At 46.0% G+C, this 24,669-nt stretch overlaps 4 protein-coding genes across 5 annotated transcripts; 1 reads left to right on the top strand and 3 right to left on the bottom strand.

Annotated features, from left to right (window-relative positions):
- Nucleotides 1–248: 248 nt before the first annotated feature.
- On the bottom strand, nt 249–14,624 carry LOC108049730 (proton channel OtopLc). Its single transcript, XM_017131019.2, has 7 exons — nt 14,516–14,624; nt 12,065–14,117; nt 5,868–6,632; nt 5,611–5,728; nt 5,408–5,504; nt 5,158–5,346; nt 249–4,993 (listed from the first exon to the last, which is right to left on the bottom strand). The coding sequence occupies exons 2-7, from the start codon at nt 13,852–13,854 to the stop codon at nt 3,690–3,692; spliced, it is 4,263 nt and encodes a 1,420-aa protein (XP_016986508.1). The 5' UTR covers nt 13,855–14,117; nt 14,516–14,624; the 3' UTR covers nt 249–3,689.
- A 1,452-nt stretch (nt 14,625–16,076) lies between these two features.
- On the bottom strand, nt 16,077–17,538 carry LOC108049728 (NAD-dependent protein deacylase Sirt4). The gene is made up of 2 exons (XM_017131017.1): nt 17,278–17,538; nt 16,077–16,902 (listed from the first exon to the last, which is right to left on the bottom strand). The coding sequence occupies exons 1-2, from the start codon at nt 17,456–17,458 to the stop codon at nt 16,145–16,147; spliced, it is 939 nt and encodes a 312-aa protein (XP_016986506.1). The 5' UTR covers nt 17,459–17,538; the 3' UTR covers nt 16,077–16,144.
- A 74-nt stretch (nt 17,539–17,612) lies between these two features.
- Nucleotides 17,613–22,783, top strand: LOC108049726 (RNA-binding protein 25). Of its 2 annotated transcripts, none has more exons than XM_017131016.2 (6): nt 17,613–18,043; nt 18,130–18,371; nt 18,815–20,024; nt 20,107–20,929; nt 21,218–21,544; nt 21,672–21,858. In XM_017131016.2, the coding sequence occupies exons 1-6, from the start codon at nt 17,975–17,977 to the stop codon at nt 21,737–21,739; spliced, it is 2,739 nt and encodes a 912-aa protein (XP_016986505.1). In that variant the 5' UTR covers nt 17,613–17,974; the 3' UTR covers nt 21,740–21,858. The 2 variants fall into 2 exon arrangements, with proteins under 2 accessions (XP_016986505.1, XP_016986504.1); XM_017131015.2 differs by adding an exon at nt 22,146–22,783 and having other exon boundaries at nt 17,614–18,043; nt 21,218–21,879.
- A 708-nt stretch (nt 22,784–23,491) lies between these two features.
- On the bottom strand, nt 23,492–24,471 carry LOC108049729 (ras-related protein Rab-18). Its single transcript, XM_017131018.2, has 3 exons — nt 24,291–24,471; nt 23,767–24,199; nt 23,492–23,674 (listed from the first exon to the last, which is right to left on the bottom strand). Exons 1-3 carry the CDS (start codon nt 24,347–24,349, stop codon nt 23,573–23,575), a joined length of 594 nt encoding a protein of 197 aa, XP_016986507.1. The 5' UTR covers nt 24,350–24,471; the 3' UTR covers nt 23,492–23,572.
- Between the last annotated feature and the right edge of the window lie 198 nt (nt 24,472–24,669).

Raw genomic sequence — 24,669 nt, 5'->3', positions numbered from 1 at the left:
GGTTCGAGATACAATTGCGAGTAACACGGCTACAGCTCGAGCTCAGTATCTGTACACTTTTCCACCCAGAGCCACCCAAGCCAGCAAAATGCCCCTTAACCCACACAAAACTCTCCCAGAACCCCTCAAAAAAAACCCCCACCCACCCCGGACACTTGAAAGCCCCACCCTAAGCCTCCGAAAAGCGCAGTACTTAACGCTATGTAGAACATTATTTAACTCTTCGTGACCCAAATAAAAGAAAACCATTTTCCATAGTAATCGAATTACGTTTCAATTTATTATTCATATTTATTGCATATTTACTGCTTTTTTATAGTCAATATAGTTTTTTTTTCGGGTGTACGGGGCTGATGGTGTATTTTTGGGGAACACAGAACATTCACGACTAGTTTTATCTTGGGTTTTTAACTTTATCTTCATAGCCATTATTGTAAATACATATAAATACTTGTAACACTTAATACAAATTGCTTTTCCTAGGCTTAGTCAAGTTGTATTGGTTGAGTATTATGGGGAAAAGTTTGAAAGTGAATGGTGTTGTTAAATGCTGGAAAGTTTTCCATGAATAGGGACCAAAAGTTATTTACTGATTATAAAGATATTATTAGTCTGAATTGTATGTTTATCCTTGAAAATGGTAATGGAACAGAGAAAGATCGCAATAAATGCCTGGAAAATGCAATTCTTAATCTATTAATAGATTACTATATGAGTAAACCAAATATTCCTAGGGAATACTTGAACAATTTAATGGGTTACCTTTATTGCTATTTTATTTCAGAAGGTACAATTAAAATGCAGAAGAAATAGATGAAAACTTTTAGAAATATTGCTCGATTAAAGTAATCGATAATAACCCAAGAAATGTTTTAAGAATTTGGCGAATAAGTGGAAATTGAATTTGAAAAAGAGCTGTAAAAGAACTAGGAAATACAATGGATCGAAATATGTATTTCTTAACCATTGAAAAAGAACTACAGAAATAGGAATAGTCGCACAAAGATCAAAAATTGTCATCTTAGTTCGAATTACAACGTGAGTCCCACAATTACGATTATTACGTTTATTTTGATTTTCTTTTTTGAGTAATAAGAACAAATAATGGTTTTCGGGTATAACTTGAATATTTCTGTTTGTTTTTTCGGTTTTCTTTGGCTTTTTATTTATAAATCGCATAAAATGTCCATTTACTGCTTTCGTTTTCCGTTTCGATTCTACGTGGAATAGGAGTTCCTCTAATGAGTACGATTTCTCGTCGTAACTACTTAGTTTCAATAAATTCTAATAAATACAATACAATTTTAAATTTTGATTTTTCGCTAAATATGCGATTTTCGAGCAGTGTTCCGAGTCGGTGTACAATAAATACATGTAAGAAAATGCATATAAAGTTACAGTTAATTCTAGTTAAAAATTTAGTACGAGTATAAAATTGAAATAACTAATTAAATATATATTTTGTCGTTCTTACGATTTTTTGTTCGTGTTTTTGGTTTTGATTTCGATTTTGGCATTCATATAACTTTGAATATACAATGGATGAGTCTGTAGATTCAAAAAACTCGAACTCAACAAGAAAGCAACTACAACATAGGCTACGTAAAGAACTCTTTGGCATTGAAAAATATATATCGCAAGTGTAAGTGGAGTCTATATCCTAGATATCTTATACCATTATGGTAGACAAAAAAAAACACAGACATACGTATTTATATCTCCTTAAATAGATTTGTGCGTCTTACAGTAAGTGATTTCATTGGATTTATTTCGCAATCTCTTGATTTGTCCTTCTACAGTGGTTTTGAGCATCCATAATACTGAAATGGGATCTGGGGTATTACTGGAACTAGAACTGGAACAAGCAAAAACTTATCACATAAAAACCTATTCGGGCCAAACAAGGTTCTTAACAGGATGTCTCTTATTTCGAATCAAAGATAACAAATTCAGTTAAACGCTACGCTAAAAATCAAGCATCTTAACTAAAGTTAACTCGAATTAAAGTTAACAAATTCAGTTAAATGCAACGCTAAAAATCAAGCATCTCAACAAGGGGCTCAATCGATCCAAGAGTGGGTCGTATTCGAGGGGTTTTAAAAGGGGGTCTTTTGCAATCTGGATTGAACATCTACATATGCATGTGAGTATATATCCTTAGGTGCTAGGCTGTGTAAACCGTCTACTATGTAGTACGGTGTTGTCTAATAACTTTTGCGATTCCTCGATTTCTGGTGGGGTTAATGACTTCTCATGTCCTTATTCTTCTCCTCTTTCTTTGCCTTTTTCACTTTTTTTCTTTCTATCTTCTTCCAACTTTTAATATATCGAGTATACTTGGAACACCGATTAATTATCCTTGTAAATATCTTTTATAGAACTCGCTTATTTGGGTTATACATATTTGGTATATCTGCTCTCTATTTGGTTGATCGTTAGTTTAGCGGCATACGTCGTAGTGCGGTTGGTTCACAACCCGTTTTGCTGATCCTCAGTCAGTTACTATATATAAATATATAAAATGTTGTTGTTTTTCGATCGCGATCTTTTCCAACATTTACCAAACGTGATTTTTGATTTGGGATTGTATGTAGGGGATAAACGTGAATTCATCTACGGTTACGTGATTTGCCTACAATAAATCTCATATCGCTCTCTCGCTACCAAAGGGAATTAACTCGAAAATCAAGGCCTTTATTAAGTGAAACAAAAATCCTGACATGTTATTCAAAACCTAAAATATCAAAGTCTGAATGGATATCTTCAAAGGCAATTTTTGACAAAATTTGTTTTGACAAGACGGGAAAAAAACGTATTTCATGAGAATTTAAAACTTCTCTCCTTATCATAGCATGTAATATGGGTTAAACATATTTGTCTCTTGATAAAATGGAGCATTTACATTTTTTTTTGGAACAATCCCTTTCTGGTAGTGAGTGAGCGTTACGACCTTAAACCATTTAATATATTGCGTATACGTACTAACGGCAATTGTTTGTAACTTATTGCGTATACGCCCTAATGACATTGCTTGGGATTACTTCATTGATTTATCTCTGCATTGGAGCTTAACTTTTTGATTTATCCTTGCATGGGACTAACTCTTTGATTTGACTTTGCTTTCTAATGTTTCTTTTCTAGGATATGTTTTGGGCTTTTAACGCTTGCATCCGCTTGGATTTATGTTTTAGCTTTTGGTGGTTTTCGAAGATGGGTTCCTAGTTTTGTTGGTGGGTGGATTGATGGTGGTATACTGGTATGACGGTGTTTAGCGGATGCAAGTCCTAGACAAAGCTGAGCTCATGGCCGCTGATCGCGTCGATGAACTCAAAGTGCGCGTAAACTCATTCGCCGTTGATCACGTAAACCGGACAGAAGGCCTTTTCCGTGTTGAGGGACTGCGGCGACAGCGCCCGGATGGGTGGTCTCAGTCCACAGCTGCTGTCGCCGCCTTGTTGGCCTTCTTCTGTTCCTGCTGCTCCTGCTGCTCCTCCCGATCCTCCTGATCCACCTGCTGGTGCTCCTCCATCCTCCGCAGAATTGCTCTCCCCGCTCTCCACCTCCTCGACGGTCTCCAGCTCGCCGCCAGCCAGCGTCGTGGAGCAGTAGCAGTAGGACAGGTTCGTCTTGAGATCCTCACAGAATTGCTGCTGCTGCGCAATGCTCTGGATGCGCGAGCGGGCGAACTCTCACATGTACGTGGGCTTCAGTTTATAGGCTCTCTTCCAGATCTCGCACAGGCAGACCGTCGAGTGGAACCGATAGAATATGGCCAGCGGCATCGACACGTGCGTGATGATCGTCCAGGCCCAGAGGCCGTAGAAGTTTAGTTGAATGGGGTGCGACTCGGCGCGGGACTTCTCCAGCGTGCTGATGGCCCACATGGCCAGGTTGACGACCAGCATAAAGGTGACGATCTCGCGGCCCGGCTTCTTGCGCAGGTGCTCCGGACTGACGGCCTGCCGGCGACTGGCGTCCAAGATGAACATCGTCTGGCAGGCGGTCTGCACAATGGAGGCTAGGGCGTTTATGGGCACAAGCATATCGTCGCTCCGCAGGGTAAAGTGCCCGGCAATGACTGTAAAGATGTTGTAGAGAAACGAGCCCGTTTGGGCGCCCACCAGGAGTATGTCATCGAGCGAGAAGCTTCTGTATGCGTCGTACTGAAGGTGCCGGATCTGGATCATCCCGACCAAGGTGGCTATCGTGGCCGTTCCGTAGATGAGCAGCTCACAAATGGTCACCTCCGTGACAGCTAGGGCCACAAACTCCGGCCGGGAGATCAGCACAAAGAAGATAATCAGCGATATGATGGTCAGCACCAGGATGAGTATGCCCACGAACAGGCCCTTGTGGGCGCGGGCACAGTCCACGGAGTAGTGGTGCGGTGAGCGCTTCATAGGCGAACTGATCATATCCGGGCGCTGGGGCGTGGGCGTCTGGGGCCGCGAAATGCTGCGCCACATCACGTAAAGTATGGCCGCACAGATCAGCGAATACTCAATGGTGCAGGGAAACAGGAAGGGCGAGGCGTCCTGCACCAGGGTTCCAATGATGTTCGTTCGCCGGCACTCGAAGATCTGATAGGGTCCCTTCAGGCCCCGCGGCACCCTTAAATGGGCCGTCGGATCGTGCTGGATAATGGCATGCCCCCTGGAGTGCCCCGGAATCCTGTGCGAGATTCTCAGCGTGCGATTCTCCGGATTGTAGAACGTCAATATCTCGTGCTTCGTCTCCTGGATGAGCACGTTCAGCCAAACGGCCAAATTCGTTCCGATCATGTGCATCAGACCAAAGCGGGCAATGATCTTGTACCGATACACCTTGATCTGCTCGTTGTTCAGGAAGATGAAGTACATCTGGATGAAGATGAAGGCCATCCGGGTGGCCGGGGTCAAGGCCAGCAATACGTTGTGGCACTTGGTGTCCGGATTGAGTTCGAAATACTGTCCAAACTCCAGACCCGAGTAAATCATGCTGCCGATTCCGAAGGCTGTAAATGGAAGGGTAGTTATTGATATGAGTATTTAGAATAAGCCTGCATAAGGAAACCGTATGGACACTGTTTCAGATAACTCGAATAATCGTAGTAGATTTAAATCAGAAAAAAACCTACATGATTCGAAAAAGATGGATTCTACTACAGTCAACACTCACCCACGGCCCCCATGCGCAGATAAAAGCTGCCGTAGTGGGCATCCCGCCTTCCGAGTGGCGCGAGAAGCGATGGTCTCCTCACGGGAATCGCCGGAGGAAGCCGGTGGTGCACGGAGTTGCTATCCGTATCCGATTCGTCCATGCTGTCCGTTCCACTCGCCTTCGTCGTCGACTTGTTCGGGGAAGTGGCTGGATAAGGGTACAGCATAATAATAGTATATTGTCGGCAAGAAAATATCTTTTAACCTACCAATTGGAACCGGCAACTTAGGTCGTCCCCACAACAAAGTGGCGTACATAAAAAGCAGGAATATCATGCTGCCAATGTACAAGTACAAATAGTAGACCTAAGCGGGAAGTACACAATTATGACACAAAATAATTAAATGGTCTCAACTAATTGTTCAGAAGGTTTTCAATAACTAAATAGATACTAAATAGATCAGCTCTTACCTCATAGAAGGAGGGTGGGATATAGGTCGATATAACCTCTGCCATGGGAAATGCTATGCCCATTACGACCAATAGTTTGCCATAGAGCGCGGAGAAAAGAGTGGCCAATGCATCGCCGCTGTAACAGAAACGAAACAAAATAAGGAGGTATTCAAACGTATTACATCATAAAAATTAAATGAGAAGGTGACTTGAAAAAAAATGTGAAAAAAAAGACAAAAAAGGAAAACCCAAAATTGGAATGGGGATCTACTTACGCCTTGACCCTTGGCATCGGCGGATACACGAAGGATGGCCGGTGGGTGCGCTTGATGGCGGGCAGCACCGGGTAGTTGGTCAGCTGGTGCGAGTGGTACATCAACGCGAGCTGTCCCTCCGCCTGACTTCCGCTGAGGGCCGGCTGGGAGCTGCTGCCTCCGGGTGAGGAGGGCGGGTCCGAGCTGTCGGGTCCTCCGTCCCCAATGTCCCGATCCCCGTCGCCATCTCCTCCGCCGATGATCAGGCCACTGGGCCCCGGCGTCTCCTGGATGTTGCCCTTGTGGCTGGGCAAGCTGGACTCATCGATGGTCACGTGGTGCTGCGATCCCGACCGGGCTGACACTCTGCCCGGAGAAATGGCCACCGCCGGCTCGGCGGGCGTTGCCATCAGGGATCCGGTTGCAGTTGATGTTGCAGTTACTGTTGCCGATCCGCCGGCGGCGATCGGAGGAGCAGCGGCCATAAAGAGTCGCCGGCGGTCCACGGGCGAGCTGCTGCTCCCACTGTCCACGGGCGGCGGGGGCGGGGCATAGCTGCTCGGCACAGTGGGCGTGGGCACCCGCACGCTGTGGGTGTGGTGGTTCTGGTGGTGGGGATGCTGGAACTGGTGCGGCAAGTGGTAGTGGTGGTGGCTGCTCGTGAAGTGCGACCTCGGCTGGCTGGTGAGCACCGCCGGCGGCTTCGGCGCCTGCTCATCCTGGTAGCTCACTGTGGCTATCGGTGGCTTCTGTGGCTCCGGCGGCTCAGTGGTGCAGCTGCTCGAACTGGAAGCAGAGGCGGAGGAGGAGGAGGAGGAAGAAGCGGATATGGCCGACATTAGTGGGATTTGCGAATATAGAATATATGGTGTGCGTGGCTGGATTGGCGGACCGACGTGGGCTCACTGAATCGGTGGACTGGGTTTTTAGCCCCGCACCCGATTTTGCAGACACAAATACATACGACTACGACTCAATTAAATAATGGTCTCCCCTCATATATGGTCTCAAATCATATATACATTTATATATCGCGTGTGCGGGGATTTATTGTATCGGATGCCAGACATTTCCGCCGCGGATACATTGAACTTGGTGGCCAGCCGACAGCCAACAGCCTTCGCCTGAACTTTAAACCCAGCAAGATGATGGGCCACTATTCACAGACACTGGGTTTTTGGGGGAATCTCTGACCTTCCGGAACACCCACCTTCACCTCGGAACACTTCCACCCACCGGCAGACACAGCGTGTGCTCCTAAATTGCGCTTAATAACAGATACAAATAGAGATGTCAACACAGATTTAGATTCTGATTCAGATCGAGATAAACACATAGTGCTGGCAAAAAAAAGAACAATACCCACTCGAAACAGAAACTTAATGAAAAGTCCCCAACCATTCGCCACGGGCAATTGAAACTAATCGCCGTCTAGTGGACACTGTACAAATCGGGATAAAAATGCGAATAGCACAGTGCGTTTCGCGATTTTAGGCGAGCTCCTCGGATTATTACCCAATCACAGCCCAAAAATACGATTTAATGGATTTACTTTTAAAAACGTTAAAAATTTATATATTTTAAAATAATCAGTTTTATTAATTAATTATTTTAAAATCAATAATAATTATAAACAAATTGACAACCTTTAATGCGAATATGATGTAGCGTATATCAAAATTAATTTAGATTATATAATATTTATATATCCCGATACACCTTGCCCGCACTGTACCCCCGATAAGTGGATATGGAGATTTGTGCAAGTATTTTAGATGGCCGCACACACACACTCGCAGTATGTTTGCTGGCTTAATGGAAATATGAAACATTTTCAGTACGTGATTGGGATGTTTAATTAAGGCGGAGAGGCATGCACATGACATATGTCGCTTGACAGGTGGATCTGCAAGCAGAGAGGGCGGCTCTTTTCGAGGGGCCACATCCTGCTTCACACGCTTCCCATGCCAACATATCCGTGAGATCCGAGCACGCATCATTTATTCGCATTCAAATCGACCCCATTGCATTTTCAAATCCGAATCACAATCCACTCGAAAGTAATGCCAGGGCATCATTACGAAATCTGGAAGCGGGATCACGAGATATGGAATTCACAATTCAGAGGAGGTCACGAAGAGAAAATATGTTAGTTTTTGTTAACTATTTTACCTTCAGATTATAAATGATAATTCACTTAGTTTCAAAGTTTCATATTTAATATTAAGCTGGTACTATGTTTTCAAAGCAATAATATTATGAAAGCTTTATAGAAATCAATTTATTGAAATTATATAGAAATAATTAAAACAATATTTATACCCGTTACTCGTAGAGTAAAAGGGTATATTGTATTCGTGCAAAAGTATGTAACAGCTAGAAGGAAGCGTTTCCGACCCTATAAAGTATATATATTCTTGATCAGGATCACTAGCCGAGTCGATCTAGCCATGTCCGTCTGTCCGTCTGTCTGTCCGTCTGTCCGTCTGTCCGTCTGTCTGTCCGTCTGTCTGTCCGTATGAACGCTGAGATCTCGGAAACTATAAAAGCTAGAAGATTGGCATTTTGCATGTAGATTTTAGAAGTTCCTACGCAGCGCAAGTTTGTTTCAAAATAGTGCCACGCCCCCTTTAACGCCCACAATCGCTTATATACGATTTTTAAAATTTAAATATTTCGGAAAAGTAAAAATGCAGTTTTATTGTGTTTATCAATACCTATCGAAATGTAGAAGAAATTTTTCAAATCGGACCTTTCGTTAAAAAGTTATGCGTGATCAAAGTTTCTATCTCCATCTCCCTCGCACTCCCTTTACCTGAGTAACGGGTATCTGATAGTCGGGGCATCCGACTATAGCGTTCTCTCTTGTTATTACTGTATTGCAGAATAAAATATGGATCAATGTCTGTATAATATACATTCTTTTAAAAATAATCTCAACTTTTTTCCAGTGTGCGCGAAAATGGCAACAAGTGCTGGGGGAATGTGAAGGTGGATGTGGGTTTTGGCTTATAAATAACCTTGACATCAGGATACAGTCACCGACACAAACACAAACACAAACAGAGACAGATGTGCATGCAACACAAGGAGCGCCTGCAATTGTGTGGGTCATGCACTCGAGCACTCTTGTAATCTGATTTCTAAAAGGGTGCTGCCATACTTCATGGCGTCCTTTTTTTAAACCGTATTTTTTGAGGTTGTTAACCCGACACGACGGTAACCTTTTGGCCCCGCTGCACTGCTGCATTAATGGATGACAAGCCATCCAGCTTTTCATCGTTTGCCCCACCTGGCTTTCCTCCGCCTCCTTTTGCAGCGCCACAAAGTCAAAGAGGGCAAACACTCCACAAGTTACTCTCAATCAAAGTTGCAGCTTGTTGTGAGGCTACAAAAAACTTCAGCGATATGACTAAGTTATCCATTTGGCAAAATACATTTTTTTAGAATTTTAGAATTACTGTTTTTTTTTTGTACTTAAGCCCACATTTAAATTACATTTTTTCTTGAGAAATTGTAAAGATTCTTAATATATAAATTCAAGATTTTTAATAAATTGCAGATGGAAACAAGAAAGGAAAGCTAACTTCGGGCGGAGCCGAAGTTGATATACCCTTGCAGAATACTCTGTAAATTATATTCTCCAAAATTATTCATATGATGCATTCTTAATACTCATAAAAAATCCGAACTTCCTAACTTTAACAACAACAAAGTTATGGCATTTCCAATCGTTCAGTTATATGGCAGCTATAGGATATAGTCGGCCGATCCTTATGAAATTTGATAGGTCGGATTGATTGGCCAAAAATAAAATCCATAGAAAATCCCAACTTCCTAACTTTACAAACACCAAAGTTATGGCATTTCCGATCAATCAGTTATATGGCAGCTATAGGATATAGTCGGCCGATCCCGGCCGTTCCGACTTATATACTGCGTGCAAAGGAAAGAAGGGTGTGTGCAAAGTTTCAATCCGATAGCTTTAAAACTGAGAGACTAGTTTGCGTAGAAACAGACAGACGGACAGACAGACGGACAGACGGACAGACGGACAGACGGACAGACGGACAGACGGACAGACGGACAGACGGACATGGCTATATCAACTCAGGAGGTGATCCTGATCAAGAATATATATACTTTATAGGGTCGGAGATGTCTCCTTCACTGCGTTGCACACTTTTGACCAAAATTATAATACCCTCTGCAAGGGTATAAAAACACGGTAATTGGATTAATTCAAAATTAAGGCAAAGCAAACAGATATTGCAGATAGGAATATAATGTTGAATTTCCGTACCCATCTCAACTTCCGCGCTATTGACATTTTTGTCGGTGACGTTTATTGATACCCGGATGGCTGGATCGATCACAAGAGTCGAGACTCAATCAGCAACCATCAATCCGGTTACCTGTCAGTGAGTTGGAGCCGTTTATTTCCGGATCGAAAGCCGGAATACATCACAAATTTATGAGTGCGAATGCATTCACCCCGGATCCACAGTTTTCAGTCCGAAGTCCGGACAAAGGGGGCTGGCAATGCCCATTAATGGGCGCTCCTTGCATTCGGACAAATGCAAAAACCGCAATGGCAACACAAAAGTTGCCAGTGAGCACATGGCACAACAAACTTTCAATTGACCCATTTTGTGGTGGTTCTCTGGGGGTTTTTCGGGTGGCTTGGAGGTTGCTTGGAGCAATTTGCAGTCGAGCCGCTTGCATTCAGCGCCATAATAATGGGCGTGGCAATGGCCGAGGACAACAACCTGCCAGGGCATCCTTTTCACCTTTCACCTCCTCAGTTTTCCCCATTTTATGCACTCTTTTTTTTGAGCTGCAACAATTTGTGCATGTCAAGCCAATCGAGCAGCCCGTATTCACCCGTAACCCCCATCCGAAGCCCCTCTTTAAACAGTAACCACGGCTGCAGACCAGGCGTATACGCATTTTAAGTGACGTATACGCCGTGTTGCCGTTGCACTGAACGATAAATATATAAAATCTATAATTGAATTGCCATTAAAGTGAAGGTGATAACATGCAAAAGTTTGGACAAATTAATTGTCCTAGATAGCCGGTCAAATTAGATCGCTTTTAATTATTAAGGTGATTGACGCAGTTGTGTGGGACATAATTTTAAAAGTTTTGAAACATTATGGTCAGCAAAATAATTCTATTAGTAACTTAGCTATTGATAATGAATACAAACTTCTTTGAAATCAATTTAATGTATATTTTAAAATATTTATTGGATGGCATTGTCATTCATTTCTGTAGGTATTTTTCAGTGCACCATCCCTGTTTTTCTGTCAGTACACGGGTCTGTTTACGGCGTGAAACTTGTCAGGGTGTTGCTCTGGAAACGTGATGTTTAATTAATGTTCAGGAGAGGATGCAAGCAGACAACGCCAAAGCGGAGCAGCGAAGCGAGTGCAGATGGAGCATTACGTGGCAGGAGGAGATCGGGGAGGAGCAGAAGGACCAAGTGGAGGAGCAGGGAATGAACTGACACGATATGAACACGAGCACCAAGTTAAACAGTTTTGTTGAGCTATTAGCAGCGACTAATGGAGGCTGACGACGAGAATGAGTTCGCCGTACCTAGTTAGATGAAATTGAGGATGAGAAGGCGCGGCGTTCTGAGGACGATTATGCAATTAATGGAGTGCCCGAGGGAATCCGAACCCAGACAAGATGGTTCAGTTAGATACGCGACAGAGGAGCAGCATCTTAAGGAACACTCTGAGCGTTCTAAAAGATTTCCATCTTAAGTTGTGCAAGAAGTTAAGCGAATCTTAAAAGTAAATCTCAGTTTCTTATGGGTACTGATAAACTCTGAGGCAACATAACAACAAAAACATATATTTATAATACAACTAAAACACCAGGGTCAAACATTTAACTTCTGGCCCATAATTAACCCTTTTAATAATTTATCTTTTGATTTTAACCATCACCCTGTTCTGTCCATCTTTGTATAAACATCTTATATATTGAAAGTACAAACATCAATGCTAAATATATACAAAACTTTCCATCACCGATTATGCTTCTTTATGACATCGTTTATAAGGATAGTTTTATTTTCAATGTTGTAGAAGTATTGGAACTCATCTTCTCTATATGAATATCGTAGGATAGATCTCCAAATGATCCTATCGCAGAACTATTGTTTTCCCAGTGTCAAACAATATTCATTTCTCAATAGAGCTCACCTGATCTGCTCCCTGACTGCGGCCGCGACTCCCACGGCGGCGGCAGCGGACTCGGCCAGCTTGGGCGGACTGCTGACCAGCGGCGGACTGCAGACCCTCGGCGGCGTCGTGATCCTTGGCGGACTATGCATCTGGCGGGCCAGTTCCGGCGGCGGACTCCTCATCAGTGGTGGCGAGGGCATAGCTGGAGCTCCCTCTCCGGCCGGCGGACTCTGCACGCGCTGCGATCCGGACTTGATGGATCCGACAGGACTCCGCACGGAAGTGTGTCCTTGCGAACGTATCGATGTCTGCGATTTGAGGGAGGCCTGCGGGGAGAGGACGCCTGCTGCTTGGGCAGAGGCCACAGATCCCGTGCGGGATCCTATGCGAGATCCACCCCGTGATCCTGGCAACGAGCCCTGCTGTGATCCCGATCTAAGCTGCGACCGTTGGCTGCCACTGCGACTCGGTCCGCGGCTTTCAGGCTTCGGTGATCCTCCTCCTCCGCCACCAACGGATGTGGAAATTGACCCCGTCAGGATGCTGGCCGCCCGTGGAGAACTAATGCTATCGCCGGCCTGGTCCTGCAGCGATTCCCTGTCCACGGATATCTCATCCGTCTCCTTGGTCAACTCCTCCTCCTCATCCTCCTCTTCCTCGGGCTCTTGTTCCAGGGGCGGTGGTGGTATAAAGCCCCTGTCCTCCTCCAACTCCGCAAAGTTCTCGGGGGGAGGAGCTATGATGGAGGAGGCGGAGTAGCCGTTGCTGGGCGGTGTAGTAATGGTGGTGGACTCATCTTCGTTGTCCAGCGAGCGGCTGTAGTCTTCGCGAGCTCCACTAACGGGCTCCGGTTCGGGTTGCTGATCCTCTGGATCGTCATGATCCATTCCGGGTGGCGGCTGTTCCGCCTCCAATCTGGGAGGCGGTGAGTTGGGCTGGGACTCCGCCTCACCCTCGCTTTCGTCGGAGGGCGTGAGTGGTGGTATCTGACTGATATGCTGGGCAGGTGGCGATACCATCCGGCTGATGTTTAGTTCCGGGCACGGGGGCGGAGTCACGGGCGGCGAAGGTGAGTTGGATGGCGACTTGGTCAAGGGCGGGGTCACCTGGCCGAGATTGTGTCCCTGGACATAGGAGAGATTGGAGGGGAGCGGTGGCAGGGGCGGCGGTGGCGTGGACTTGTCGTCGTCCTCCTCCTCGTCTTCTTCATTGGCGCTTGCTGCTTCCTGCTCCTCCTCTTCTGTATTATCTACGGCATCCAGCATTTCCTGGGGCGGCGGAATGGCCACCACCTCCTCTGCGTCATCGGTCTCCTCGCCGTCGTCATCTGTGCGTAGGCCAGCATCCTCCAATGGTGATAATGGCGGAGGTGGTATTAGCTCCAGTTCCAGGACTGAATTAATGGGTGAGCCTGGTGGCGAAGGTGCTGCCCTAGCTCCTTGTTCTTGGTCATCTTGATCCTCCGCTTCTTGCTCGGCCTCCTGCTCCTCTTCCTCTTCCTCTCCGTCCTTTTGCTGTGGTGGTGGCGTAGGCGTGGGTGGAATATCATCCGTTTCCGTTAGCGTGGGCAGTGGTTGACCCAGTAAAGAGGGTGGCGGTGGCGGTGGCGCCACCAGAAGCAGGACCTCTTCGGCTAGCGAAACTGTGGGCAGTGGTGGCGGCGGAACCTCTACCGCCTCCGGATTGGCCGTGTTGTCCACCTCCTCGATATCAGAGTCGATGCCCTGGGCAAAGTCCATGTAAAAGTTATCCCGCGAATCGCTGGAACCGCGTCGCAATTTCAGCGACAGATCCGGCGAGCTGTCCATCTCGCTCGCACACAGGTCGTCCTACCTTCACGGGATTCCCCTTTACTTCTCTCTCTCCTTTCTTATTATCCTTTTTTAAATACCTTCACATACACACGCCTGCAGGGGCGCCTTTAGTGATGGCTCTTGTTTTGTGAGTGTTTTTTTTTATTATCCTGGTATTTTCTCCGATGTTTAAAGGATTTTAAAGTTTTTAAAGTTAGTAAGCTGATGATTTTTGGCTTTTCACTTAATTTCACTGCACACGCACATTGTGTGTATCCCTAAAATGCACAAGGAAGTGTCAAAAACACGCATACTCACACACGCACGCACACACAGCATCCCGCTCTCTCAGCTCCTTTTGCTCCATTTGCTCTCTCTCTCTCTCTGCAGAAGCGTGGGCGTTTCTGGAAGGGGCGTGGCAGTGCAATTTGCTGCGCATTTGGCTTTGTACGCAATTTAAGTGCGTGAGTGTGCGAAAGTGCGTAGTAGAAAGTAGGAAGGGGAGGAGGATATGGGAAAGGAGTAAAGGGTAAGGCAACGATTTTTTTTGGCTTGTAACAAAATTAGGCCGTAGTGTTAATTACAATAAACGATAAAAAGTTATTTCATTTTTCTATTTCACCGTTATTACACTCAATAACTGAACAACACAGAAAGAAAAAAATGCAATGGTTACGGTTTATGTTCCGCTTTCCAATTCCGGGGCTTATTGTTCCGGCTGCTCGGTGAAAGCACGGACTTGTACTCGATTCACGTTTACAAAGCCGACCAACTGCGACTCCTGCTCCGGCGGCACTTAATTCTAGAATGAAGAGGAGAGCACCGAGTTTTAACTCGGAACCCACATCGACCTGACTGGCGAGAGAGCAAGAAAGAGAGCGCATTGGGGAGAGCGCAGCTGCCCGAAGGGGAGGGGGTGAAAGCTGCACATAACGCTGCCGTGCCGGCTAACGGTGGTTGTCGAACGACATTCGCAACTACAACTACAACGCACTTGACCGGATTCCAATTGCCTTTGTTCGCCAAAGTTTCCAGTTTCGAGTGAGCCCCGTTATCGCAAATCCCGGAATCCGCGACGTATAAGAAAGTAGGGTAGGAAGTCAAGTGGTGGTCGAAAGGAGTTCAAATGGGCAGAACCTCTTTTAATATGATTGCCTGAAAACCTATTTACATATGCGAGCTATTTACAAATATTATTAATTCACTCCTAAGTATTTATCCAATTTTGGCAGGACCACTAGTACTTATAAGGATGCCTGTATTACGCATAATATAGCATACTTTTTGACGCATCATACGTATGTATTTATGTTCATATATTCTTTTTAAGAACATCTTAAAGCTATTTAATTTTATTATATGTTTGATGTACTATGTAGTTACTATTACATTAATATTAAAACCATTTTTAAAAAATTTTTTTAATTATGAACCTGCGGGTATCTCGAAATTTCAAGTTATAGGGAGATGCTACCTAACCTGTGATCATCCAGTTTGTAATACCGTACTTTTGCCCATTGTGGCGCGGCCTACGCATCTTTCTCCTTCCATCAGCTGTCTGAGAGGCGGGGCCACGGTGCGGGGGCGTTGAAAGGGGTAATGGGCAGCGTGTGAAAACTGTCACTACCGGTGTGTGTGTGTTTGTGTGTGTGAGCGGGAGATGCCTCAATTGCGGTTTATTTATGTGGAGCAAAGAGAGCTGCAAGCTGGAGCAAAAACAAAAACATTCAACGGGAGCGGACCGGTAACAACGGAAGTGCGCATAGCAGCCCAACCACCGCCCCTTCCCGCCGCGCCCTCTTCCGGTTCCCGTTGGGATGTGCTGGAATTTCGGCTCACAGGACAATGGGAGAGCCTTTGAGAGAAAACCTGGGGATGAGAGAACCCTTTTCGGGAATGCATGTCACTGCGTCGCACATGTTGTTTTTCTCCAGGAGCCTGCGCGAAAATAAAACAGGACCTCCGCCGGAGTTGCCAACTTATTGTTAATAATAAATTCTCGAAAATATTGGAATATTAAAACATTTTTTAAAGGGACATTAAAAAAAAGGTTTTAAATGCTACATTTTGAGAGAAATGTGTTATATTTAACACTCATATACAACTGAAATCTATTATGGATTTTGATTGTCGTGAGCCAATTTACAATCATGTTTTTGGAGATAAATATATAACCCTAACATGGTACTGAGACATGGTAATTTACATTAAATGGTTTCAGCTAAAAAACGAAATTCTTCATTTACCACAACTGAATTTATTTAAAAATTTATGTACATACATACAGCAACCAAAAGGGCCAGGATTAGCTGACACTTTTCGAGGAGCGGAAGTCAAACAACTTGGGTATCACATCGCCGCACTTTGCGGAAATCTTGATGTCCGCCAGGTGATCGGCCCGCGTGTCACCTATATTTACTATGGCCACCGGCAACTTGAGGTCCTTAGTCTGCAGGACAACGCGGTAGCCGGAGAAGACCAGAAGACTGGATCCCAGGACCAGCAGACCATCGCTATTGAAGACCATGCCCGCAATCTCGTCCAGTCGCGGCCTGGGCACCGAATCGCCGAAAAAGACTATCTCCGGCTTCAAGTCGGCACCGCACTGCGTGCACTCAGGTATCTGGAAGTTCTCGATATACTCCAGGGGGATCTCCACATCGCCGTCGGGTCGGATCATGTCGGGGGCATCATTAAACGCCGGATTGAGGGAGGCCAGTATGCTCTGGAACTCGTGACGATCGATGCGGTACTCGCAGGAGAGGCACTTAACCACATAGCCACTGCCGTGGACCTCCACCACGTTCCGGCTGCCCGCCTTCGAGTGCAGTCGGTCAACATTCTGGGTGACCACCGCCTGGAGCCGCCCCTCCCTCTCGAATCTTGCCAGTGCATGGTGCGTGGCGTTTGGCTGCGTGGCTGAGAATTTGGGCCAGCCCACGAAGTTCCTGGCCCAGTACCGCTTGCGCACCGCCGAGGACTTCACGAACTCCATGTGCTGCACGGGTTTGTGGTTGGACCGGGCGTAAAGTCCCACGCCCTCGGAGCGGTAGTCGGGGATGCCTGGAATATATTTTAAATTGTTGGTGGCACATTGGATACTAAGGGTGATACTAAGGAAATCTACAATGGAAGTCTCTTTCCTCCTCATTATTCTGGATTTCCGATAGATTCTTGTGGAATTGGAAAATACCATATTTTAAAAAATAAAAATAAAGTTCAATTAACTACCTTAATTAACAGCCTATTTGTTTGAGCCTTAAGGTGTTTTTTTTAAATTTCCAATTTCTTAAAAACTTATGAATTTAAATGAATGAAGATGGTTTCGAAAATAACTGTAGCAAAGGCATTTCTCCATTGCGGTTCCGAAATGTTTGGAGCACAATCTTAACATATGAAGGCAGACTATATAAAATATTCAAAATTCAATAAGCTTACCAGATTCCGTTGAGATCCCAGCACCCGTCAAAACCAAAACATTCGGTCTGGACATGAGAAAGTCCTCCAGCCGCCGGATGTCATCCTGCACGGCGGGCTTATGATGTGGCACGTACTCCTGTCTAGCAGTTGAGCTACGGATGGCGGTGGTTCGAAAGCGGAGCAGCTGGCCCACTCTCATTGTTTTATTATGTATTCAATAAATATTATTATTTGTTTTGCTGGTTACGTCTAGATAATATCGATAGATTGTGCATGAAGTTGCCGGACTAACCGTGAAACCGATAACTAAATGAATTTTTACACGCCGCCACTGATAGACCGATAGCAGTTTGCTATGCTAGCAGCTTCCATCTCTAGAACAGCGGCCTCAGAAAAAAAAGGGGAGAGATTCGGTAATTTACGCGTGGATTTAGCACGCGCCGTGAACCCAGCACTTGCAGCAGCCGCAGAAAAGTCCACCCGAAATCCTCTTAGTGATCCTTTCTTGCGCCCGACTCCGGGAACAGAAAACGGGACATCCGCATTCACATTTACCACTCCGTGTGGCGTTTGCGCTCGTCCGTGTGTGTGTGTCTGTGCGTGCCCGTCGCTCGTGTGTGTGTGTGTGAATTGTCGGCTTTAATTTTGCAAGCACGCTGAAGTTTGGTTTTGGAAGGACACAAAGGATTCGCAGGCAGGAATTAAAGCGCACAAGATGTCGTACCCGCCGCGGGCGCCCGCACCCTTGCCGCCCTACATGAATGCATCCATACCGCCGCCTCACGTAAGTTTTCCCTTCTATTTCTGGGTCACAATCCCCATAAAGACTGGGTTCCTAAGCCAAAACCTCTCCCCCCTTCTGACTTCCAGATGATGCAAAATATGGGCAACCAGCCGAGGAACTTCCGCAACTCGGCAACCATCAGCTCACAGCCGACAGTGTACCATCGTCCGCCGGAGCCGCAGCCGCAGTTCCGCGGACCAATCATCACCGTCTTCGTGGGCAACATCAGCGAACGCGTCCCGGAGGCGCTGCTCAAACGCATCCTTGCCACCTGCGGCATGGTCATCAACTGGAAGCGGGTCTCCACATTCGGCTTCTGCGAGTTCGAGTGGGTTCAACTGCCTCTGGGCACTGGGGCAAAAGGCACTTTGGAAGACTTCGCAAGGGAATATAAACATCTTCGATACTATCAGAGAAGCTAGTTTATTTATAGGGAAATTAAATTGCAAAACAAGGCACTAAAAAATGGTACAAAAAAGTTTAGGACAGCCATACAAATTCTTTTACTTGAAAGATACATTTATTTTTATAAAAATATTTCAATTACCCCCTAGAAAGTTCCTTAAAAGGAGAATATCTAAATGGCCTCTGAAAATCTATAACAGCATATCGAAAGCTAAGCTTGTTTATAGCAATGCTTATTGTATTTAATTATTGTTTAAACTCATTTTGTTAAAAAGAAAACAGTTGAAATATCTACTGTCTTCCAATGTGGTTTCCCCCTTGTCATTTAAAAGTCGTGGCTAACCAAGTTCCTTGACCTTTTTGCAGCGGACCAATTGCAGCAATGCGAGCTGTTCGCCTGCTCAGCGAGATGGAGATCGATGGCAAGAAGCTGGTGGCCAAGGTGGATGCCAAGAACAAGGTGCTCATCGAGGACTACAAAGAGCAAGAGTGCAAGAACGGCGATCGTTCCAACTCGGTGGACGAGAAGACCGAGGATGAGTATGCCATCAGCCAGATGCACGATCTCCTGGAGGAGCACAAGCATGAGTTTGAAGGATTCGACGGAAGCAACCGCACCGATCTGTACGGCAGCACCAGCCGCAACAAGAAGACGCGCCGCGAGGATGACATCAAAATCAAGGTGCTGAACGATAATGCCTTGGAGGAGGAGAAGCGCAACCTGATCAGTAGCGAAATTGGCAAGTTCCGGATGCGGGCGGAGGAAGACGAGCACCGCAAGGAGCTGGAAAAGGAGAAGGAAAAGGAAAAGCTGGCGGCCAGCAAGGAGAAGGAACGCGACAAGGAGCGCAAGAAGCACCAGCGCGAAAAAGAGCGCAAGTCCTCGACCAGCAAGTCCAGCAGCTCATCGACAGCAGCTGTCAGCTCCACTTCCTCCGCGACCACAGCCAGAGCTGCCTCTTCGGCCCCCGCCACCGAAGGCAATGACGTGGGGGACAAGGTAGAGAAGGAAGCTGCTCCCGCCGTCGGAAAGGACGCGGTTGCCGTAAAGGAAACCAAGGAATCGTCCTCCACCGGACGCAGTGGTAGCAGTCGCAAGGAGGCGCCTACCATTGATATTACACACAAGGAGCGGCGCTCCGACTCCAAGGAGACGAGGCGTCGTCGCTCGAAGTCCCGCTCCAAGGATCGGGAGCGAGAACGCGAGCGTGAGCTGCGCGAGCTTCGCGACAAGGAGCGCGAGCGTGAACGCGAAAGGGAACGGGAGCGGGAGCGTGAACGCGAACGCGAGCGCAACGAAATGCGGGAGCGAGAACGGGAGCGCAACGAGATGCGGGAACGTGAACGGGAGCGCGAAAGGGAGCGGGAACGAGAGCGGGACCGTGAACGTGAGCGGGAACGCGAGGAGAAGCTGCTGAAGCCAGTCCGAGACTCTCGTCGCGAAAAGGAGATGGAGGACGAGCTGCGGGATCGCAAGAAGTCCGAGAAGAAAGCTCGCGAGAAGGAGGCCGCTTACCAGGAGCGCCTGTCCAACTGGGAGATTCGTGAGAAGCGCAAGGCCAAGGAGAACGAGAAGGTAAGCTACAGAAACTAAGATTCTTCCCCTTACTGCTGGGTACTGACCACTACTTCTCCTTTACTCCCTCTCTTTTCACCAGTACCGCCTTAAAGAGCTGCTGCGACAAGAGGAGCGCGAAACCGATGCCAAGCGACTGAAGGAGTTCGTCGAGGATTACGATGATGAACGCGACGATTCACTTTATTATCGCGGCCGCGAGCTGCAACAACGTCTGGCGGAGCGAGTGCGCGAGGCCGACGCCGATTCCAAGGATCGCGAGAAGGAGGGAGACGAGCTGGCCGAGCTCAAGACCAAGTTCTTTAGCGGGGAGTACGAGAACCCGTCGCTGGAGTTCGAGAAGGCGCGCCGCGAAATCGAAAAGCTTTACGAGCCGCGCATCCTGATCAATGTGAACCTGGAGTCTACGACTGCGACGACCGCGGCGGTCCACCAGCGCAAGCAAGCCGCCTCGGCGGCGGGAGAAGGCGGTGATGGCCAAAAGCAGCGGCAGAAGACCCACCAGCTGGACAGCTATGACCCCGACATGGCCGGCATGAATGACGACTCCATATCGAACGACGATCACGGCTCCATGGCCGATACAGCCTCCAACGCCAGTGGCTATGCCAAGAACAACAACAACGACAAGTCCCTGTCGGACAGTTTGAGTAGGCAGAACAGCGAGTCGCGCGATTCATTGGCCCACATCCACACGCCCACGCAGAGCGCCATGCTGAATGACCAGGGATCGGGACACGACGCCCTGCTACCCTCGGCCACTCCGCCCATGACTATGCCACTCATCTCGCTGACTCTGGGCAACAACCTCAAGAAGAAGAAGATCGAGGCCACGGGCGTGTTCGTCAATGACGACGACAACGATGAGAATATCAATCCCAAGAAGCGCAAGCTGGTGCCGCTAGGTGAGTGTCCGTCCATCAAAAACTACACTTGTTTAGAAAATATATTTGCAATTTTACTTGTTTTAAATTTATAAAGAATGTTTTGGAATCCAGACCAACGTTTAAATAACCACCAGCAAGGTTTTAAAGTTCAGTATGCTTAAGATTACCTCAACAAAATAAGAGTTTACAAGCAAGTTGCAAACGTATTTATGTACGATTATCTCTAATCTTTCTGTTAAATTATAGTTTCCTCAATACCTATCCAAATATAGTCCTCTTCTAATGCCAAGTCCTTTGCTTTTGCAGACTACGATGACAACATGAGCAACACCACACCATCCGCCCATCCAAGCAGCACCGCCGGCGGAGCGGCGAACAGTAGCACCAGCAACAACAACAGCAGCAGCTCAGCGGATCGCCAGAGTTCCGCCGTGTCGGCGGCCACCGCTGCAGCCGCTGCCGTTAGCCAGAAGATCGCCCAGGCGGGCGGCTCCTCTGCACCGGGCTCGGGATCCGGTTCTGGAGGCTCTGGCTCCGGCTCCGGGTCGGCCACATCCAAGAACAACGGCAGCGGCAGAGACGGCAGCAGCGGCGGCGGCAACAGCAACAAACAGAACAGCAGCAGCAAACATGGTAAGAATGAGGCAGCTGCATCTGCGAGCAGTAGCGCAGATGCTGCCGCTACAAACACCAAAAAGGATGAGAATGGTGCAAAGGTGTATGATGAAAAACGGCGGCATATAAAAAGCATTATTGACAGGATTCCCACGCAAAAGGAGGAGCTATTTAATTATAAGCTTGACCGCAACGAGATTGACAGCGGTCTAATGGAACGCAAAATACGTCCATGGATCAATAAGAAAATCATCGAGTATATCGGTGAGCCGGAGCCGACGCTGGTGGACTTTATATGTTCCAAAGTGTTAGCCGGAAGTCCGCCCCAAAGCATCCTAGACGATGTGCAAATGGTGAGTGTTGTGAGATGGTTGCCGTTAGGATAATAGCACTAATGATTACGAAGAGACTTGTATATTATGGAACAATCGTTTTAAGGCTGATTTGTGTATTGATCATAGACAGATTGTATTAATTGGAATTAAGGAACCACCCAATGTGGTATTAATTATTAACTCCAGTGCTATTATTCCCAACCCAATTGTATTTTCCTACTACTTTTCCAACCGAAACTGATCCGAACTCTTCCCTTCTCCCTCTGATTCGATGGATTCCTTAGGTACTCGACGAGGAAGCGGAGGTGTTTGTGGTGAAGATGTGGCGACTGCTCATCTACGAACTGGACGCCAAGAAGAGCGGCATTGCGGGGAAGTAGACGGGGACAACTGGGGAACCGGGCGGGAGCGGGTGCGGATCGAGGGATCAGACGAGGAGCAACTGCGCGAATAGACTTTAAGTTACACTTACGGATTACAACTTTGTATATACAGGGCGTGCTCCGGAAATTGTTGCGGCCAACTGTCGAGCTTTGTTTTCTAACTTATTTTTCGTGCAAAAAATCAAAAAAAGAAATGTATGAAATGCGAGAGTTAAAAAACAGAAGCAAAAGCGCAGCCTCAATTATTTCTCAATCCACCTTGTTAGCGTTAATTGCTAATATTAATCATCGATTACTGTAAATACACACTGAACTCACTTATAAAATCACACCAGCAGAAACAGCCACAAGAAAGCCGTACATAAACAAAAGGAATGTGTAGCCCATGTACATTTCGATTGGTTTCTGATCCAATTTTCCCCCTTTTTTTTGTTGCGGTATCGAAACTCTCCGTCATCGTAACAGATTTTTCTTTCGAAACGAGCGCAAACAGAAAACTGTCTTCATTTAAATAAAACAATGAAAAGAAAATGCCAAAATGGAATTTTGATTGGTCCACAATGTAAATGTAAGCAAGGGGGTTTTGCAAGATCTTAATATCGAAGCAGAAAAGGCCTGAGCATATGTTTGATGTAATGTAACAGATGTGCTAAACACTGATCATTTTAACTTTTTGGGATAACTAGAAGGTAAGACTAGCTCTTAAGGTGAAACTTTCCAAGTTTCTGCTTGAATACTGACATTTTGAACTGAAACTTCCTATACATCATATCCTAGTTAGACATTATATTTAAGGATATTTTAGAGTTCCAATTGTGTTCAATATTTTTACTTGTATGGAAGCTTACTGGGAAATACCATTTTTAACGCTTACGTGTCTTGAAAGTAGTTAAATATAAATATAGAATCATTCTAATAGTTTAATCCAAAATTTCTAGGGCTAAAAGATTTAATAAATCGTATTTTACAATCCTTTAACTTATCTTATTATTTTTAGATTTAACAACACTAAATACAGAGTATTACAAAAGATTTATAAAACAGCGCAAAGAGAATAAAAGTAAACCAAAATTTTAGTAACAAATAAGAATGTTTCTGATTTTCTGTAATTAGAAGAGTATATTTAAATATGACCCACTTCAAAAGTCCCTGTATAATAAGTGTTTGAACTCGGATGAAGACAAGAAGATAATATTGCGGAAAAATCTATCCCTGATCAGAAAAAGGTAGACGACTGAACGTTGGGGTTGAGTTTATGCTAGTGATATTGAAACGATTAAATAAATACACGATATAAATTTGACAAAAGCCCGCACAACATCAGGATATCAACAGTAACACGTGGAAGCGCTTTCCTCCAGATCCCGATCGCTGGCGATGTCCAGACCGGCGGAGCCATTGCCATTGTTGAAGTACTCGGAGGAGACGATCTGTAGAGGGGATTTAAAATAGATTAGAGGCTTTAAACAACTATCAAAAGGATCAAAAGGATCGATTTTGTCGACAGTTGTTATTAACCCACCTTCTCCACAACATCCTTGAACACATCGCTGACGAACTGATCGCACTTGGCCGAGGTCTCGATGAAGAGGGCCCTATGCTTCCTTGCGAACTTCCTGCCCTCCTCACGATCCACCAGTCGCTCCTGATCTATCTTGTTTCCCACCACAATGATGGCTATGTTTGGGTTGTCGCTGTAGCTGTCCAATTCGGCCAGCCAGGCTTCCAACTTCACAAGGGAGTCTCTATTCGTAATGTCGTACACCAGGATGGCGCCCAAGGCCTTCCTGTAGAAGCTGGGCGTCAGACTGCGGAATCTTTCCGCGCCCGCCGTGTCCCAAAGAGCCACCTTGTAATCGATCCCGTCCACGTTCATCACCTTGCTCTTGAAGTCCATGCCGATCGTGACGTCATGGTTCTCGTCGAACTTGTTCTCCACAAAGCGACGGATCAAACTATGGTTGCGAAAACAAATGATGCAAGCTTTTAGTAATATACGCAGTGGATTTTCTCCATGAACTTGGGACTCCAAAAAAGGTTACTCACCTGGACTTCCCCACGCCGCTCTCCCCAATCACCAGCAGCTTGATAGCCCGATCAGCCATTGTGTTTGCGCTCACTTATTGCCTAATATCACTATTATTTACTTAAACAGACGGAGATTGCCAATTATTTATGCACTTTATCTGAGGGTATGTCGCTCCAGCGTTGCCACCTGGATGCTTTGTTTACATTCTCACGCCAGAGGTGGACCTCTGCGATAAAAGCCAGTGCAAACCTGGGGGAGCGGAAGTTCAAACTAGTGGTGACACTTTTGTTGGACTCCAGCTATTTTTCATAATATGTTTTATTCATGTTCTTATTGGCTGCCTATTATGCTTAATACTGGGTCTTGTATATTTTGAAATGATATCTTGGGGGTTTA

Source organism: Drosophila rhopaloa, unplaced genomic scaffold, assembly GCF_018152115.1.
Source record: "Drosophila rhopaloa isolate 14029-0021.01 unplaced genomic scaffold, ASM1815211v1 contig_3, whole genome shotgun sequence".
Lineage (NCBI taxonomy): Eukaryota > Metazoa > Arthropoda > Insecta > Diptera > Drosophilidae > Drosophila > Drosophila rhopaloa.
Note: the sequence above shows the minus strand (reverse complement) of the source record. Positions and strands in the feature narration are given on the sequence as shown.

What these genes read in the sequence shown, in the direction of transcription:
- LOC108049728 (XM_017131017.1), bottom strand. Translation starts at nt 17,458, where the DNA reads ATGAGAGTGGGCCAGCTGCTCCGCTTTCGAACCACCGCCATCCGTAGC. An exon ending in TGGGATCTCAACGGAATCTG is followed by an intron (nt 16,903 to 17,277) that starts GTAAGCTTATTG and finishes AATATATTCCAG; the next exon opens with GCATCCCCGACTACCGCTCC.
- LOC108049726 (XM_017131015.2), top strand. Translation starts at nt 17,975, where the DNA reads ATGTCGTACCCGCCGCGGGCGCCCGCACCCTTGCCGCCCTACATGAAT. An exon ending in TTCGGCTTCTGCGAGTTCGA is followed by an intron (nt 18,372 to 18,814) that starts GTGGGTTCAACT and finishes ACCTTTTTGCAG; the next exon opens with CGGACCAATTGCAGCAATGC. An exon ending in GCGCAAGCTGGTGCCGCTAG is followed by an intron (nt 20,930 to 21,217) that starts GTGAGTGTCCGT and finishes TTGCTTTTGCAG; the next exon opens with ACTACGATGACAACATGAGC.
- LOC108049729 (XM_017131018.2), bottom strand. Translation starts at nt 24,349, where the DNA reads ATGGCTGATCGGGCTATCAAGCTGCTGGTGATTGGGGAGAGCGGCGTG. An exon ending in AGCGGCGTGGGGAAGTCCAG is followed by an intron (nt 24,200 to 24,290) that starts GTGAGTAACCTT and finishes TCGCAACCATAG; the next exon opens with TTTGATCCGTCGCTTTGTGG. An exon ending in TCAAGGATGTTGTGGAGAAG is followed by an intron (nt 23,675 to 23,766) that starts GTGGGTTAATAA and finishes TCCCCTCTACAG; the next exon opens with ATCGTCTCCTCCGAGTACTT.
- LOC108049730 (XM_017131019.2), bottom strand. Translation starts at nt 13,854, where the DNA reads ATGGACAGCTCGCCGGATCTGTCGCTGAAATTGCGACGCGGTTCCAGC. An exon ending in CCGATGCCAAGGGTCAAGGC is followed by an intron (nt 5,729 to 5,867) that starts GTAAGTAGATCC and finishes TTTCTGTTACAG; the next exon opens with CGGCGATGCATTGGCCACTC. An exon ending in TCTGCGCATGGGGGCCGTGG is followed by an intron (nt 4,994 to 5,157) that starts GTGAGTGTTGAC and finishes TTCCATTTACAG; the next exon opens with CCTTCGGAATCGGCAGCATG.